The sequence below is a fragment of the Ruditapes philippinarum genome, unplaced genomic scaffold, assembly GCF_026571515.1.
Source record: "Ruditapes philippinarum isolate M1 unplaced genomic scaffold, ASM2657151v2 ctg1988_1_1_1_1, whole genome shotgun sequence".
In the NCBI taxonomy this organism is placed as follows: Eukaryota; Metazoa; Mollusca; class Bivalvia; order Venerida; family Veneridae; genus Ruditapes; species Ruditapes philippinarum.
In genome coordinates, this window is record NW_026856138.1 from 38,628 (window position 1) to 55,189 (window position 16,562).

The following is a 16,562-nucleotide window of genomic DNA, read 5'->3' on the forward strand; positions in this document are numbered from 1 at the left end:
ACAAGAAAAATTATACTCTGAGAACACTTCTATTCCATTGTAAGAAATTAGGGAAATTACCAGATACAACGATACAGTAAATGGTTTAATGGTCACTCCATAGGTCTCCTCAGGCGTTGATGAGAAAGTATCGGACTTACTCATAGATGTATTTTGTTGCCCACAAAAAATATGGCCTCAATGATGGCTGCTAACTTCTCCCTGTTCTTTTGTACTTTCTGCCGATAGGCCGTCGATCCGAACTCGACCACATTCTGCTCTTCCTCCCAGATGCGTACAAAGTGGTCGGCTCTTGTGATGGAATTCATGTGTTCTTTTGAGTGTGTGTGTGTGTGCCCATCAACGACTATTCTTGCGTTGCTCCAGTCAATCAACAGACGAGCAACAAGCACATTTTCAGCCGCATTAAAGGCAAAACATTGAGCACAAAATACATGTACCCCATCAAAAAAGGGATGTATCTTAAGAAGATGGGTGTTTCTCTTGCTCAAACACAAAGTCTGGCACTCGCCTATTTTGTGCCTTTTTTCGAGTTCTCTGAGAGGTGCAACCCAACCTGTATGTGGCTCGAGCCGTTTGGTGAGGACAACAATTTTTTTTTAGAATCTGGCATTCTTAGTCGGCTTCTCATATCAATACTTCCGATATCCAGGAATCGTGCTCCTAGGGAGCTTCTTGCGGTTCTTGAGGGGAGAAGAAGCAGGGGGAGACAAAGAGGAGGAGGTGGACGGAGCAGAAGAAGGGAGAGAAGGAGACGCGACATTGGCATCTGATTTGCTGATCACAGGAGGGTCACATGCCAGGTCTTGTGAATTCTGTTTTGTTTCTGCCTGGTCAGATTCATTATCGATTTGAATGGGGTCCTGTTTAAGTTCCATAAGCAGGGTCGCTTGTCCTGGAATTTGGCGGATGTTTCTTTTCATGTTGACAATGTTCTAACAACACACCAAAAATTAAATTTTGCCCCAAAGTTGATGATTTTTAAAATTTCAATCTAGAACTTAAAAGATTTTAAGACTTTTTAAAACAGAGCTATTCCAAAGGAAACGATTTAGAAAGGATTGGTGTAAATCTTTAAGAATAGTCTTAATTATCTTTATACCAACGATAAGTTATTATGAGAGTAGTTTGTAGATAAATTAATGCTGAGCTTTTCATTTATCTCTGTGTAATAAGTTTGTAAATGCTTCGAGTTAACGAGAAACTTAAATTCCTATTGCACATATATTACGATAATTAATAGTCTAAACGTCATACCATAGTGACGCAATCATAGTTTACAATTGTAGACAGTATGACGCAACGAAATATTTTGTAAAAACAGAAATGGAGATCTAGATTTATAGCGATAAAATCATTAAAACTTAGATTTTCTCAACTTTATTGTTTTACCTTCGGATTTTTTTTATACGCAATTGCGTATTGTGCGTAATGGGTGCTACGCCCTTGTTAAGTGGTGCGCACGAGATACTATGTCGTGGCCACGAGCTACTAAGTCGTGGCCACGAGTTATTTAGTCGTGGCCACGAGTTACTAAGTCGTGGCCACGAGTTACTAAGTCGTGGCCACGAGTTACTAAGTCGTGGGAACAGGGTCTTTCTATTTGAAAGACCCTGGTAGAAACGAGATAACTAAGTTGTGCGCACGAGATAATTAACCAGTCAGATTACACTATGAATTTTGTAAACTTAGAAAAAATTCTGTTTAAAGTTTTACATGGAACATTAATCTTTGAAAATACTGTAGTATTCACTTTAAACTTGATACATGTCTTTAGGATCATATTAGAAAGTCACCTTCTAAGGCCCATCAATCAGACATTAACTTTGACTAAGTTATAGCCCTTTGTGGGGACAATTCTATTATAGAATCGGTCAGTTTGTACGTACATCGGCCTGTTAACCTTGCATAAACGATAATTTGAGAAGGAATTAGTCCTGGTTTATCTTTTTTGGTAGGGACAAGGCCCATGGGCAGTAGTCTATAAGGATGTTTGAGTCAAGGTTCTAGGTAAACATGACACTTCATGTAAAATCCTTGTCTGATGAATGATTAAGAAGGAATAAGCCATGGTTTATACAACCTAGTGAGATCATTGCTCCTGATCAGTAGATGACACCACGGATTTACATTACTATAATCCGTGATGACACCTAATAATTTTGAGGCCATTGGGTAAAAAAATCAGGGTCACAATGACGCTAAATGTAGAATCATTGACCAATCAATAACTTGTATAAATGTCACTTTTACAGGCAGGTGAAGTAGGGGCATTCTTGTACACATGTCTAGTTAATTAGGAAAATTCATATAAATAGTGTAATCTGATTGGTTATTTATCTCATGCACACGACTTAACTATTTCGTGGTTACCACTCGTTTCCACGACTTAGTAATTCATGGCCACGACATAGTATCTCGTTCCCACGTCGACTTAATTTTCTCGTGGCAATGACTTTGTAACTCGTGGCCACGACATATAGTATTTCGTGACCACGACATAGTATCTCTTTTCTTCTTCAGAATCACTTTTAATAATAAATGGTCTTATCACATAAACCGCGGCGCAGGAGTGTAATAAAGCCATTTAATAAAAACGATATTACACTAATGTAATAACACTTTGACGTGACGTCATTTGCGCTGTATAGAAACATAGTGTTAAAGCGCGCTTATGTTAGCGTTACACTATAGGCGCGTCACTGAAAAATTACTCATTTTAACATTTTACTGTTCTTATTTTATATATGTGATAAATAGAATATTATATATTCGTGTAGATTAAATACTAAATTTATTGAACTCGTTGAATAAAAGAATATTATGCTCGCCAGAGGCTCGCATAATATGATTTTATTCAACTCGTTCAATAAATTTAGTATTAAACTACAGTCATTCAATATCCTCTATATATTTCCTGTTATGATATTCTATTATGCCAAGGGGAGTAACTCAATTAACATTCTAGAATGTTGAAGCCATCATTTATCTCCCTTGACAGAGGCACCCCAACAAAATGAAATAAAACACTAGTTTCGTTTTTAGTTTAGTTTTAACATATTTTATTTCTCAGAATATATATACACATGTTACGATTTGTAATATACACAAAGCAGTTTAAATATTCTTATAAAAACCGGATTAGAATGAAAGAAAACGTGTTTTCTAAAAAAATGTCTGCATATGAAATATATTTAAAAGTTTATATAAACTGTTACTATTTTTAGAAGGATAATCTCAATTAACAGCTGTTCTATATCCGTGTAGCACATACTTGTAAAACACATGTAACGATTATTACATGTAGTTTGAAATAAAAAAGTTAATTCGACTTTTCCCCTTGCCTTGGATATGGATATCATTCCTTCAGATGCAATTCTGACCATTCTGATTTCTTTATAACCATTTGTAAGCATTTTTGATATAGGTCATGTTTTTTTTACAAGAAACCAATTAGTTGCCGCTTGCCGTGCCAATGGCTGGTTTTTCAAAATACGAGTCTGTAAGAATTTATTTTTGAGAAATATTTTTATTTATAACCAGATAATGTTTCATTTCATGTTAAAATTTCCGACAAGACTTTATTATTTAAAAAAAAAAAAAAAAAAACAACAGTTTACAGATATGAGCGATTTAACAATTTGTAACAAGAAATGCCTGTATTTATTAAGATCTATATCATATATAACCTTGATAACCGGACGCAAAGGTAAGAAAAAAAGAACAAAAAAAGTTTTAAAAACCCCCCAACAAACAACAACAACAAAAACATAACCCCAGACGTCCTGCTCCTAGATGTCTGTATCATTTTTCCTCTACATAATAATTGTCCTGTTTTTTTCTACATTCTGTTCTTTTTCCTTATGGGCGGTGTCAAAACATTGAAATAAAAAAAAATGTATATATTCAAGTAGTTCCCTGTACTTTCAGTTCTGTACTTTCAGCTCAAACAAAAGTTTATACAATAATGCAATAAAAATAAATCTCGGTTGGCGTGAAGGTTTGGAAATTGCAGCATATCATTGCACTCGTATATGTACTCCTACGTAAAATTGGATTTATGTCATTAAACGATTCAAGTTATCAACATATAATCTAAAAAGTCTATTTTTTATTAGTTTTTAGTTTTGTATACTATCACCCCAATATGCCAAACCCCTGTGCAACGGATACGATATTTCAGTCAAATCTACGCTACGAAAACATGTAAAGAAATAGAAATTTAATGCTGGAAGAAAACTGTTGCTGATTAAGTTTACTACAATATATCGAAGAAAAGCTTGCCTAATTAAAAAAAAACAACAACAAAGCGTTCGATATAAAAGTAAACAGTACATTATTTAATTATTCGAAAGTACTAATGTCTATCGGTTGACATTTATTCGGAATTGTTTATTTTTCTACATCAGTGGGCATTTTTAAATTGATTATGATTGTCAGACATATTTTCCATAGCCAAAGTGTGCCGATTACGAGAAGTGGCGGAGTTGACCGACATCTTACGAGCCATTTATATATGGAATATCTGTTATTCAGAACTGCTTTGGTATACGTTGAAATGGAATGTACACTTGCTGAGAACTAAATGGTTTGAGTTTACAACAGGAATTGAAATAGTGACTTCTTATAAACACAATCGTAACTGTTCGGCTTTTCCCGTCATTCTTCGGTAAAGTTTTTTGGCGCCAAAAGTGCAAGCGCAGTCTGTCACATTCTGTATCAGAGTATACGATATTGATTTTAAATGCGTTAACTTTATAAAGTCGTTTTACGGATTATATTGAAATTATTTTACATTGAAAATTGATGCTTTATTGACGTTAATAACCTATACACTCGTGTGATGGACGCAGAACCCACATTGCTTCGCGCTAGTCAATTCTCGTGCGGGACAACTATCTTTATCACATACTGTGTGATTCTAGATGCCGACTTTGTGTTACAGTCATATAAGTTACTGAGAACTGTCAAGAGCCTCACAAGGTGGCACCAGGATCTGGCCCCCGAGTGTCTCTGGTTAATGAGACACTTAAAAGTTATTTTTCGATCTTATAACGATCCGTCTTCCTTAATAATACGAACAAAAGACTGTAATTTGTACGCTTACTAGTGTTTTAAACTTTTAATTTTTTAAATCTTGAGTTAGCAGTTTCAGTACACATACAATTTCTTTCCTTATTGTAATTACACAATTCATTTATCTTGACATTGAATGACCTTCACTTAATATCTGCCAATCATTTTAAGAGTACGGCTTATTATTATATGAGCCGCGTCACGACAAAACCAACATAATGGGTTTGCGACCAGCATGGCTCCAGACCAGCCTGCGCATCCGCGCAGTCTGATCAGGATCCATGCTGTTCGCTATCAGTTTCTCTACTTGTTATAGAGTTTGTAAGCGAACAGCATGGATCCTGATCAGACTGCGCGGATGCGCAGGCTGGTCTGGATCCATGCTGGTCGCAAACCCATTATGTTGGTTTTGACGTGACGTGGCTCATATACATTTAGACAGCTAGTTCAAAGAGCAAAGTGGAAATCATGAATACATGCAAGTATGTTGCGTTGTTTTAAATATGTTAAAAGTACAATTGAAAAATAAACTGCGAAAATTTGAAATGTAACATTTTTGGACATGAGATCTCAATTTATAATTGTTTTATAAGCCGACTTGTTGCCCTGTTCCACTATTTATTCTAGTTCGTGGAGTTATTTTTCGCTCTGTTAGGTTATATCGAGATTTTTTTCTCCCTTCGTTTATTTTGAAACTCATCAGATGTAATTGTTTTGCAAAAAGATTCCACAAACCTAGGGTGGAATAAATGAGCGAAAAGCTGTGCCTCCTATTCTGTTTTAAAAACTGTGTGTATTTTTGTGGAAATATAAGTCCATTGCGATTACAATCTTAGTGACTTAATATAATGGTGTCCTTTAAAGATAACTCTCGACTTTTTACTTTTTCTAAAAGGAAACAAATAAACGGTTTAAACAAATTTAAGCAGTAACGTGTCGTTAAGGTAGCAACATGTAAACACAGTAGTATTTTTACTTCCATACAAAATACCAATTCAGTATAGTTATACCAATCGTAAACAGAGGAAAAGAAGCAAAAGTTAGTTCATGTTCTATGTGGCAAATGAGTATATATTTTTTTGAAACTGAATCAAATTACAAAAAAAAGAGAAAAAAAAGAAAGAAAAATAAAAATGAAAGCAATTCCGAGGCATTATGGGCCTTTAAGCATAATTAAGAACACGTACTATATTAATATAACTAACACCAGCTATTAGCAATAATGTATAGATTTTTTAATGAGAAATAATTTGTCACAATAGTAAAATATATATATAAACAAAGTAGTATTTTGACTTCTATATAAAATACAAATTCAATATAATTGTACTAATTATTGCCAAAAAGCATCAAAAGAAAAATAGATGGTTAAGGTAATTGTTCAATGAGCAGCTTTTTGAAACACAGAAAATAAAAAAGCTTTAAGAATTAAAACTAAAATCATATCTTGGCCTTTAATAAAGAAAGAAAACAACGGGGGAAAAATAAAACCAACCTGTTTTGGCATGTGGGACGTTTTGCTGTAAAATGTAGTAGCCCCCTGAAATCAAGCACGAGAATTTCGTGCACTTTGCTCGTTTATACGAATTGACCTGATAATACGCAAGGCCTTCCGCTTAAAATAATGGACACTTAGGTCATCATGATAACAAAATAAACAATTAATACCATATTAAGAGTTAATCAAGTGTCCCTGTATTAATAAATCCGGAAGTCGCTATACTCTAACATTGAATTGGTTTTTTCCTTATATATATGTATCTATGTATTAGTAATATACAGGCTGAGCGAAAAGTTAAGGACGAGTTACAATCAGTACAACAGAAGCCGCCTAGTTCGTCTTTTAAATGCCGAAGTGCGACATTTCGCCGCGACTTCATTAATTGTTACTGGTGTTTTTTTCGTATACTGTTCTATTGTTAGTCGGCACTTCAAAGTTATGCAGGTGTCATATCAAACTATCGATAGTGAGTTATCATTGTATATTTAGCTACAACTTTCATCCCATACAAGGTTCTACATTTATCAATGATCTCCAAACTACGATTTCCTAATTTCATATGGTATAAAATTGCAATACCCATCAGTCGCGTGGGTTTCTTTTATTTATTTATTTATTTATTCATTTATTCATTTATTTATTTATTTATTTATTTATCTATTCATTTATTTATTTATTTTATATTATTTTCTTATTTTTGTTAGTTTTCATATTGATAACATATGCAAACAAAATGTAGATAAGGTATCCACCAATGTCCTGGATTTAAGCAATGGTTGCACTATCAAAAGATAAACGCTTACTAAATACCTCAGTATTAATTTCTATCTTCTTTAAGAAAAAGAAAAAAAAATATTTAGCGCAACCTTTATCCTGTACTTCTTTATATTTATATAAAAAAACAATGATTAAGTACAATGTAAATTTATGTAGTAATTTTATCCTTTGTTAATCAGTATAATGGCAAGATTTTCCCTCGTTGACAAGTGTTGGTGTTGAGTGTTTGCACTTAAGAAATCACAAAAAAGGATTACATTACAAACCATCAGTCATACAGTCTTTAGAGTACAGAGAAAGGCTAACTCCTAGTCTGTTTATATCTATATAAAAAAAAACAATGAGCAAAAGCTACTGAATTTTATTTAGGATATTTACAATAATTTACAATACCATTGACTGGTTTTTCTAATTTAAATTCGGATTTCCTCTTCCTGTTCCGTGAACATTGACCGGTCTGTCTACAATTTAGAATCACATTTGTGTAAAAGGTTAAATTAAATATTCACTATGGTGAATGAGTCGTTGAATTTGTCGGATTTTCATGACAGAAATTCACAGGAAGGGGATGTTTTACTCGAAGAAGCCAACTGGGCGGAAGTGATCAGACTGGTTCCATTGTTGATATACATGCTGTTGATATCGATTCTCGGAATTCCAGGAAATGGACTGGTTTGTTACATATATCGCTCAAAATACGACATGTCCAGCTCGAGATGGTTTATATTTTTCTTGGCGTCTGTGGACCTTTTACTTTGTATCGTTATAGTGCCTAGTGAAATTGTGACAACTTTTCAACAGTATAACTTTACAAACAAAAACTGGTGCAAGTTTTCGGTGTTTTTTAACCTTTGGGCCCTTCTGTCCTTAGGATTTACTTTAGTTATTGTTTCCGTTGACCGCTACCGTAAAGTTTGCAAACCGTTGGGTTGGCAAATTCATTTCAACAAAGCCAGACTGCTGTGTATTATAGCCGTTATTGCGGCGTTCTTTATTTCTCTCCCGGTGTTCTCAGTGTATGACATTTATGAGTTTGAACTAACAAGTCTAAAAGTGAACGTCAGCGAATGCTCCTTCCGCAAAAGTTTAGGAGAATCTAATTTAGCGTTTATCTATGTTGCATTTGGAATGGTTATGTTCACGTGCGCCCTGCTTACAATCTGTATTTTGTACTGTTTCATTGGCGGAGAAATAAAGCAACATACTGAGAAGGAAAGAATCAAGCGCCACGTGAGCCTAACTGCATCAATGGCTAGAAAAACCGACCACATACGTCCGATTACGTCGACGTCAATATTCACGACGAAAAGCGTTCGGTTTGGCGAAAACGCGCTTAAAAAGAAATCAGTGAAATTCGGCGAGCAGCAAAGAATCGTTCTGCCGAAGAATCCGACACAGGAACAAAGCCAAGATATTCCGACTGATACCGAGGAACAGTCAATGACAAGTTTGTCTGAAGACGACACGCGGGATACTGAAATTCTTAAAAAGCCTATGACAAGGGCTCAAAAGACAAAATCGAAGAAAATCAGAAGAGCGCGTGCGCGTAAAGCCACGTATAGTATGTTTCTTATTTCGCTTGCGTTTGTGTTGAGTTATCTCCCATTTCTGTCCTTGCTTCTGGCCAGAAGTTTGATGATGGACTTTGACGAGTCCATGTCTGACGGTTGGAGAGCCGTGTGTAAGTTTTTCCTGAGGTCATATTTACTGAACTGTGCAATAAATCCGTTCATTTACGGGATATCAGATTCAAAATTTAGACAAAGCTGCAAAGATGTTCTTTACGATGTACGTGAACGATTTTGGAACTGTTTCGTCTGTTGTAGAGTATATTAAAAGTTTTGAAGGATACATAAGTGCAGAGAGTTTCTTTCTTATCAAGAAAACTGTTTTAATTCTTAACATATTTCGATTAGATGATGGATTTACTTATTGTCGATATTTTTGTTGCTGCGCATATATTTCAATTCATTTATAAAGCGCAATACTAACACAAACTTTGTGATTTGAAGTTGTGTGACATTTTAAAAATGTCAACCAGAGTTCTGTTTAATAAAATTAAGCACTTGATAACCAGCTTAGCAAAATTATAGTTTTAGCTTTACGATTGTTTGAGTTCGATATTTTAGTGGATTTTTACAAAAATCTTTCATATCTGTTGTAAAGTATTAAATTTGCACTGGATACGTCGCTTGTTGACTCCTATGGAGTTAAGGATATCATGCTATATTGTTCTGTCTACTAGCAATACCGAGTGTCCGTCCAATCAGCTCGAAAGGGACAGCAGCGGCTAAGTAATTCAGTGGTCGCTGGTTCGAATAAGTAATCCAGTGGTTGCAAGGTCGGGTCACCAATCCGATGGTCGCTGGTTGGAATTAGTAATAGTAATCCAGTGGTCGCTGGTTCAGATTAGTTATCCAGTGGTCGCTGGTCCGGATAAATAATAGAGTGGTCGCTGATTCGGATTAGTTATCCAGTGGTCGCTGATTCGGATTAGTAATCCAGTGGTCGCTGGTTCGGATAAGCAATCCACTGGTCGCTTGTTCGGATTAGTAATCCAGTGGTCGCTGGGGCGGACTAGTAATCCAGTGGACTCTGGCTCGTATTTGTTATCCAGTGGTCTCTGGTTCGGATTAGTTATCCAGTGGTCTCTGGTTCGGATTAGTTATCCAGTGGTCTCTGGTTCGGATTAAGTATTCAGTGGTCGTTGATTCGGATAAGTTATCCAGTGATCGCTTGTACGGATTAGTAATCCTGACTAGTGATCCAGTGGTCGCTGGTTCAAATTAGTTATCCACTGACCACTAGTTCAGATTAGTAGTCCACTGGTTGCTGGTTTGGAAAAGTAATCCATTGGTCGCTGGTTCAAATCAGTAATCTAGTGGTCGCTGGTTCGGATTAGTAATCTAGTGGTCGCTGGTTCGGATTAGTAACCAACTGTTGAACAAACAAACAAAACAACAGACACTGCGCTTAAATTCGAGACTGCGCCAGATAGTGAAAGTGACACTGCTCTAGATACAAAACTGACCTCAGCTGCCCATCCGTGCATTATTGGTGACTCGGACCCAAAACGATGAGGGGAAAGTCGTTTGACGGACACGTCTAACACTTTCATTGAATGTTGTTGAACTGTTTTATTTAAAACTGATATAAAGCATAAACAAAAATAGAATAAATAAATCTATGACGAGTTTTATATTGCGGCCTTTTTAAAAATTGAAAAATAAACACATTTTCAGACCTAATGATTTGAAAAAAATTTAATGATGACAGTCTTTTCACCGAATTTATAGTTGGGTTTTTTTTTTGTTTTTTTTTTTGGCTCATTTACATTCAATTTGTCAAAACACATGTCTTCAGAAGAGGCAATACAGAAACAGCGTCTTTTGCAGTTACGCAACGAAAATACATAACTTTGAAGTCATTAAATTTGTATACGGGAGGCCAGTGGTTCTTTTTAAAGTGCGTCCTCGGACCTGAAATGATTCCTGAAGGGACACACAGGTCTTCGTCGACTATTTTAACTGGAAGATTGCCCTAGTGACCCTTATTGGTCATGTGACTGACATCTCAAATACTTTTCGGATATGCTCCGGACGAGAATTTAAAAAAAATACTAAAGGGCAATAACTAAAACATAATTGATAAGAGTTATCATTAATGTGAATTGCATTGCTCCTTTGTGAGATCTATTCAAATATGAAGTTTCGTGGTAAATTGGTTATATCTTAAAAGCGTTTTGAATTACTCTCCGAACAAAAATTAGGCATGAAAGATAACAAAATATTTAAGCATGAAAAAATAACCAAGGGCAATAACTAAATTATGAAAGTTATAAGAGTTCTTATTCTTGCGCACTGTACTCCTCCCCAGTCAGAAATATTTACCTATAAAGTTTCCAGTTGAAATGAAGTACACTTCGAACTGGCGTACGAAAGGAAAGATTGATTGATACTAATATTTAAAATAATAATAATTATTAATAAGTAATACAGATTGTAACAGATAAATACATATACAGATGCGTTACACCTTATTTACAATGCAGCCTTCTTAATAAAATATTTTCAATCGTTAGAGACTGAAAAAAGTAAAGAAAAAACACCTTTAACATTAATTTTCGAAAAGTGCAATTTATTCAGTGCGATCAGAGTCTTATAAATTACAATGCGGTCATAGACCATTTACATTTTCTCATCATCAAAAAGATTAAGGGAGACAATTGCTACATTATGTGTCGACATTACAGGACTTGATAACTGCCCCTTATGTTTAAATACGCATTTTTGTCAGATTCTACAAAAGATAAGAGAATTACCGTTGCGATAGAAACATACGGTGACACAGAGGTGACATGTTTGTGGTCATGTAATGAAGCTTTCCAGCTAGCTTGCGGAAGGTCAGTGGTTCTGCTCAGATTCCCGTTTGTACACGGAAGGGCACCAACAGTGTTCTTGTAACATTAAAGCTAAAAAGTCATTTTTGACCTTACTGTGTTTGTATGACGTTTTAATGTCAAAAAACTAATAAGGACTTTGCATGCCATGATAAGAAGTTAAAACTGACAGGGAAAATAAAATTCGTTAAAAAAAATCTAATTTTCTCTTTTAAGAAAAACCTAATTAGAAGCTACAAAGACCTAAATAAGTTGTTGTTTTTTGGTCCCCTGTAAGCTTTAAAAACTGCTTTAGTCGTAAATAGGTTTATTTCTCCTAATCCAAATTTGAGTAAATCATCCTACTAAGTTGTAAATGAGAGTATAAAAGTCATAATTTTCGCTTTTTTTAGTCCTAATTAAAAGGGGAAACGTGTTTTTAAAGCTTTCAACTTCCAAAACAGAAGTAAGAAAGCCATGGTTAGGCCTTTAAAACTCGTTATTACAAGATATTCAGTTTTTTTAAATAATATTTATACTTTTTATTCTTTTTTATTTTAAATTATAGACCTTCGACCATGCAACCATATACATGCATCGAGGGCATGTTGTAAAGAAAGTGACCGTGCGACCACATACACGCATGACAGGATTCCCCTTCTCTAATGCGAAAGGGCAGAGTGTTGCCGCCCTTGAAAAAGGGAAGACTTAAAAAATTTTATTTTTTTGTTTTTGCATAAATTTATTCATGATATTTTCAGATAAAAATCCTACTGTAAAGAAGTAGGACCCGGTTTTTTAAAGGTGAAACTTAACAAATATATACAAATGATTGTCTTTACATACATGATAAGTATTCGCAATCCCATGAGAAGCGAGTCATCAAACATGGATAGGGTACCTTAACAAACAAAATATTATATACTGGGGTAAAACAAATCTCAAACATTCATGAAAGACCTTAAACATTAAACAAAACAAAATGAAACCAAAATATGGGATTATTTAAACTTGTTATTTATAATGTTTCTATTATTATGTTATGTCCATTTTATCAGACTGTGTATTTTATGGAAACAACAGAGAGAAACCGGGTTAACAATATATGTAAGTAATAAAAGATAAAAGATTAAGCTTGTATTTGCTCTGTATTTATATATTTTAGAATGAATCTTTATCACGATTTTATAAAACTAGAGAACAATTTAGATATTCTTTAAAATAGAAAGAAAGTAAAAAGGATAGTTCGAAATAATCACAAGACAAGTAACCCGCAGATCGCGCAACCCTAAGAATCCGGGTGGGTAAAGTCCGAATTCTAGGGGTGGCGCGAAATAGGTCCAACCTATACAGGTTTTAGACTCAGACGGGCTTCAGCGAGTGACACACCCAGCCGACTGTCTCAAAGCCAGCCAACCCCGAGTATCAACCCCGAACCCCCTCTAACAAAACGTGATACGCGAAACGTAAGTTATTTTGAAATTAAAAGAAAACTTAACTTTATCTTTGAAAAAGAAGGGTTAACTGAAAAAATATGATCCCAAAGCCACCATTGTTTGAACGAAAAATATACATACCTGAAAATGTACAAAAAAGTACTTTAAAGGATGAAAACATGTATATAAGATGGGAAGTCAGAAAATATCCGGACTTTTGACTCGTTCTCGAAAACCAGTCAACATTCAAAAAAAAAAAATTCTTTCTACTCTTTTTCAAAATATTCTCCACCTACGTCTACGCACTTTAACCATCTTCTAGGGTGCTTTTGTATTCCCTCTGTGAACCATGACGTAGACCTATGTTTTAGGTACTGTGTAACAACAGATATAAAAGCCGCCTGGTCTTACATTTCTTTCCAGCAAGCAATTTTTTTTTCAGTTTTGGAAGCAAATAAATGTCACAGGGGGCGAGGTCTGGGCTAAAAGGAGGGCTAGACAACAATTGCCATTTGTTAGAGTTGATACCCTATACTGTAGCTGCGACGATATGGGAGGGGCGTTATCATGAAGAAAGAGGACACTTTTCTGTGCTAACCTGGGACGCATTTGCTTCAGTTTTTCTCTGAGATTTTACAGAATTACTTCAGAATAGTACTTGGCGTTGACAGTTTGGCCTTTTGGCATGAAATAAGTAAGTATCATTCCTCGTGAATCCCAAAAGGTAACAGGTATGACTTTGCCAGCCGAAGGAGACAGCTTATACTTTTTATGAGGTACGGAACCAGCTCGTTTCCACTGCTTTGACTGAGCTATTGTCTCAGGTTCTGAATAATGAACCCACATCACATTTCCAGTGATAATGTGGTTCAAAAACTAATCTCCTTCACGACTTAAATGTTCATTTGCATTGGTTACTCTGGTTGCCTTTTGATTTGCGGACAACTGTCTAGGCACCAACCTTGCACTTAGCTTGCTCATGCCTAGTTGTTCGTGTAAAATCTTGTGTATCGATGCCTTACTTGTTTGCTACCTCCTCCAAAGTTACTCGACGATTTTTGTTGACAAAACCCTTTACATTTGCTTCCATTGTTGGGGGAACCGCCTCAGCTAGCCGCCAAGTCATAGACCTGTCACAAATACTTGTTCTGAGAAGCCCAGTTGTAGAAGGTTGAACGTGATACACATTTATCAGAAAATCTTTTTAAAGCCTCTGAAAGATGTAGCAGGGCTTTTCACCTTCTGCAACCGGGAAATTTGTTACAGAGCGTTGTTCCTTTAACAAAGAGTCCATGATAGACGAAACACATATCATATGTCAGAGGGCAAAATACTGTGTATACACAACTATCATTGAAAATAAACTGACCACGTTATTGGCATAGGAACTCGAGAACGGGACCGCAGATTGCGGCGCATATTTTCGATCGTGTAACGTTTTTTTTAAAAAAGTTTCTGTTACATCTAAATATCTGTAAGTAATATGCATATGGCCTTAAACAATATATTATCACTTGAACCCAGTCTGTTCCATTTAGCAGGTTATATTAAATTCGGATTTATGTGCCGCAATATGCTGTCCTGTTCCAGAGTTCCTATGGTTATTGGCGAATTAATGTAGTTTTCACCAATATATAAAGTGTGTATAAAGCTGCACGTGGAAAGAGAGGAGAGTGAAAAGTCTGGATATATTCTGACCTTCCCTCGTATAATTATGAAAGTAAATGATTGATATGAGGAAATGATCCCAATACTGGGTTACATATACAATGAAAATTGGTGAAATGAAATGACACATATATAAAGATAAATGAAATGAAATAATGATCCCTTTGCAAATGATTTAGATGGAATATACATTATATGTTACGTATGTATAATATATGATCAGAAGATGTTAACCATGTATGTGGCTTCATGGAAAACCAAAAGCGTTTTAAAATTCATCTGAAAAATAATGAAACAGTAAAGGTAAAAACGGTAAAAACTATACGAGACAAACCAACAAAAGCATGCAAGCTGGGCTGATCTGTCTCAAACAGCTTTGTAAATAAACCCGGGTAAAACTGTAATGCTGACATCGGAATGTCTGTTCTGTCCGGTGACAACAGAAAAGTTTCTCCATCAGGACGAAACGCATAACGAAGAATCCCCATAAATTCAAAACAGAAACAAAGATAAATAAATACATTAGTACATAAATTATCAACTTATATGACTGGACTTTAAATAATTGCATTATAGAATATAAGTAATTATTATTTGTCGTTTACTTTAAGTGAAAAGCGGTTGAAAAGGGATTAACATACATTTATTTGAAAAGATTGGCATAATATTCAGGGCAGAGATTTTTATAACAGAAACAATATTGTTGTCCGCCCTTGAAAAAGGGAAGACTTTCAAAAATTTGCCATTCATTTTGGCTTTGGGATAAAGATGCTCAGTCAGTCAGTCAGTCAGTTTAAGTTTATTTATACTCGGCGCCGGTATAACCATCTGTCCGAGAATATAGCATCCTTGCCGGTCCACTAAGGTAGTCACACCGGGGACGTCTTTGTCAAGCTGAATCTTCTTGTAGCCTATTCTTCGTTCGTTGGTGGTAGAGGAGTACGACAGTACTGTCCAGACATCAAGTTCCATACTGACGATAACATAAACGGCTCTCATTAGCGCCAACCCTCCAGAGTTACTCACGACAGGTCAACCAATCACCTCTGGTACTTAAGATGACTTGACCTTGACCTGCCGTGTGCCTTCTCCGCGACGTGCACGCCTCTGGAGGGATTTGGAGAAGATAAAGATGCTATTTTTACAAAAGAGTTTTATACAACCATAGTAACGCAGACCAATCGGGGAATAAGTTTTCGTCCTTTTAAATTTGTTATGAAATTTTAAAAAAGATCTTACTTAATTTCTTTGAAAATGTTTAGTTTACAGAACTTTTCTACTTTTCAATCAATGAATTATTTAATTTTTGCAAAAAATGAACGTTTCAACAATGTTTTATATGAGTTGAATATGGGAGATAATTCATCTCACACTTTGCTTGCAAATATTAACCTGTGGGGTATTGCCTTTAATTTTTCTAATCTTGTAACTGACGGGCTGATAGTAAAAATAGATAAAAACTTGAGCAGCCGACAATGAGGCGGTTCATATTTACAAGCCGAATTTCAACTTGCTGTTGTATAATTCAATTTTCAACAAGCTTCCATTTTTTAGAACTATCTATCAATCAAGGGATATCAAGAGTAAGTTAGCCATAAGTACATGTATATAGCCGGTTCAGTTTGCATGAACATCAATCGGAACACCTCGGGCGACTTCAAGAATTTGACGGAGATTGCCGAGTTGTTACGATTGCTTGCTTACATGTATCTCTTTACTGGTAAAT

General features: G+C 35.4%; 1 protein-coding gene across 1 annotated transcript; it reads left to right on the forward strand.

Moving 5' to 3' along the window:
- The first annotated feature begins 7,559 nt into the window (after window positions 1-7,559).
- LOC132745545 (alpha-2Da adrenergic receptor-like) lies at window positions 7,560-9,226 on the forward strand. Its single transcript, XM_060734493.1, has one exon. It carries the CDS (start codon window positions 7,865-7,867, stop codon window positions 9,188-9,190), a length of 1,326 nt encoding a protein of 441 aa, XP_060590476.1. The 5' UTR covers window positions 7,560-7,864; the 3' UTR covers window positions 9,191-9,226.
- The last annotated feature ends 7,336 nt before the right edge of the window (window positions 9,227-16,562 follow it).

Coding starts and splice junctions, on each gene's coding strand:
- LOC132745545 (XM_060734493.1), top strand. CDS start 7,865: ATGGTGAATGAGTCGTTGAATTTGTCGGATTTTCATGACAGAAATTCA.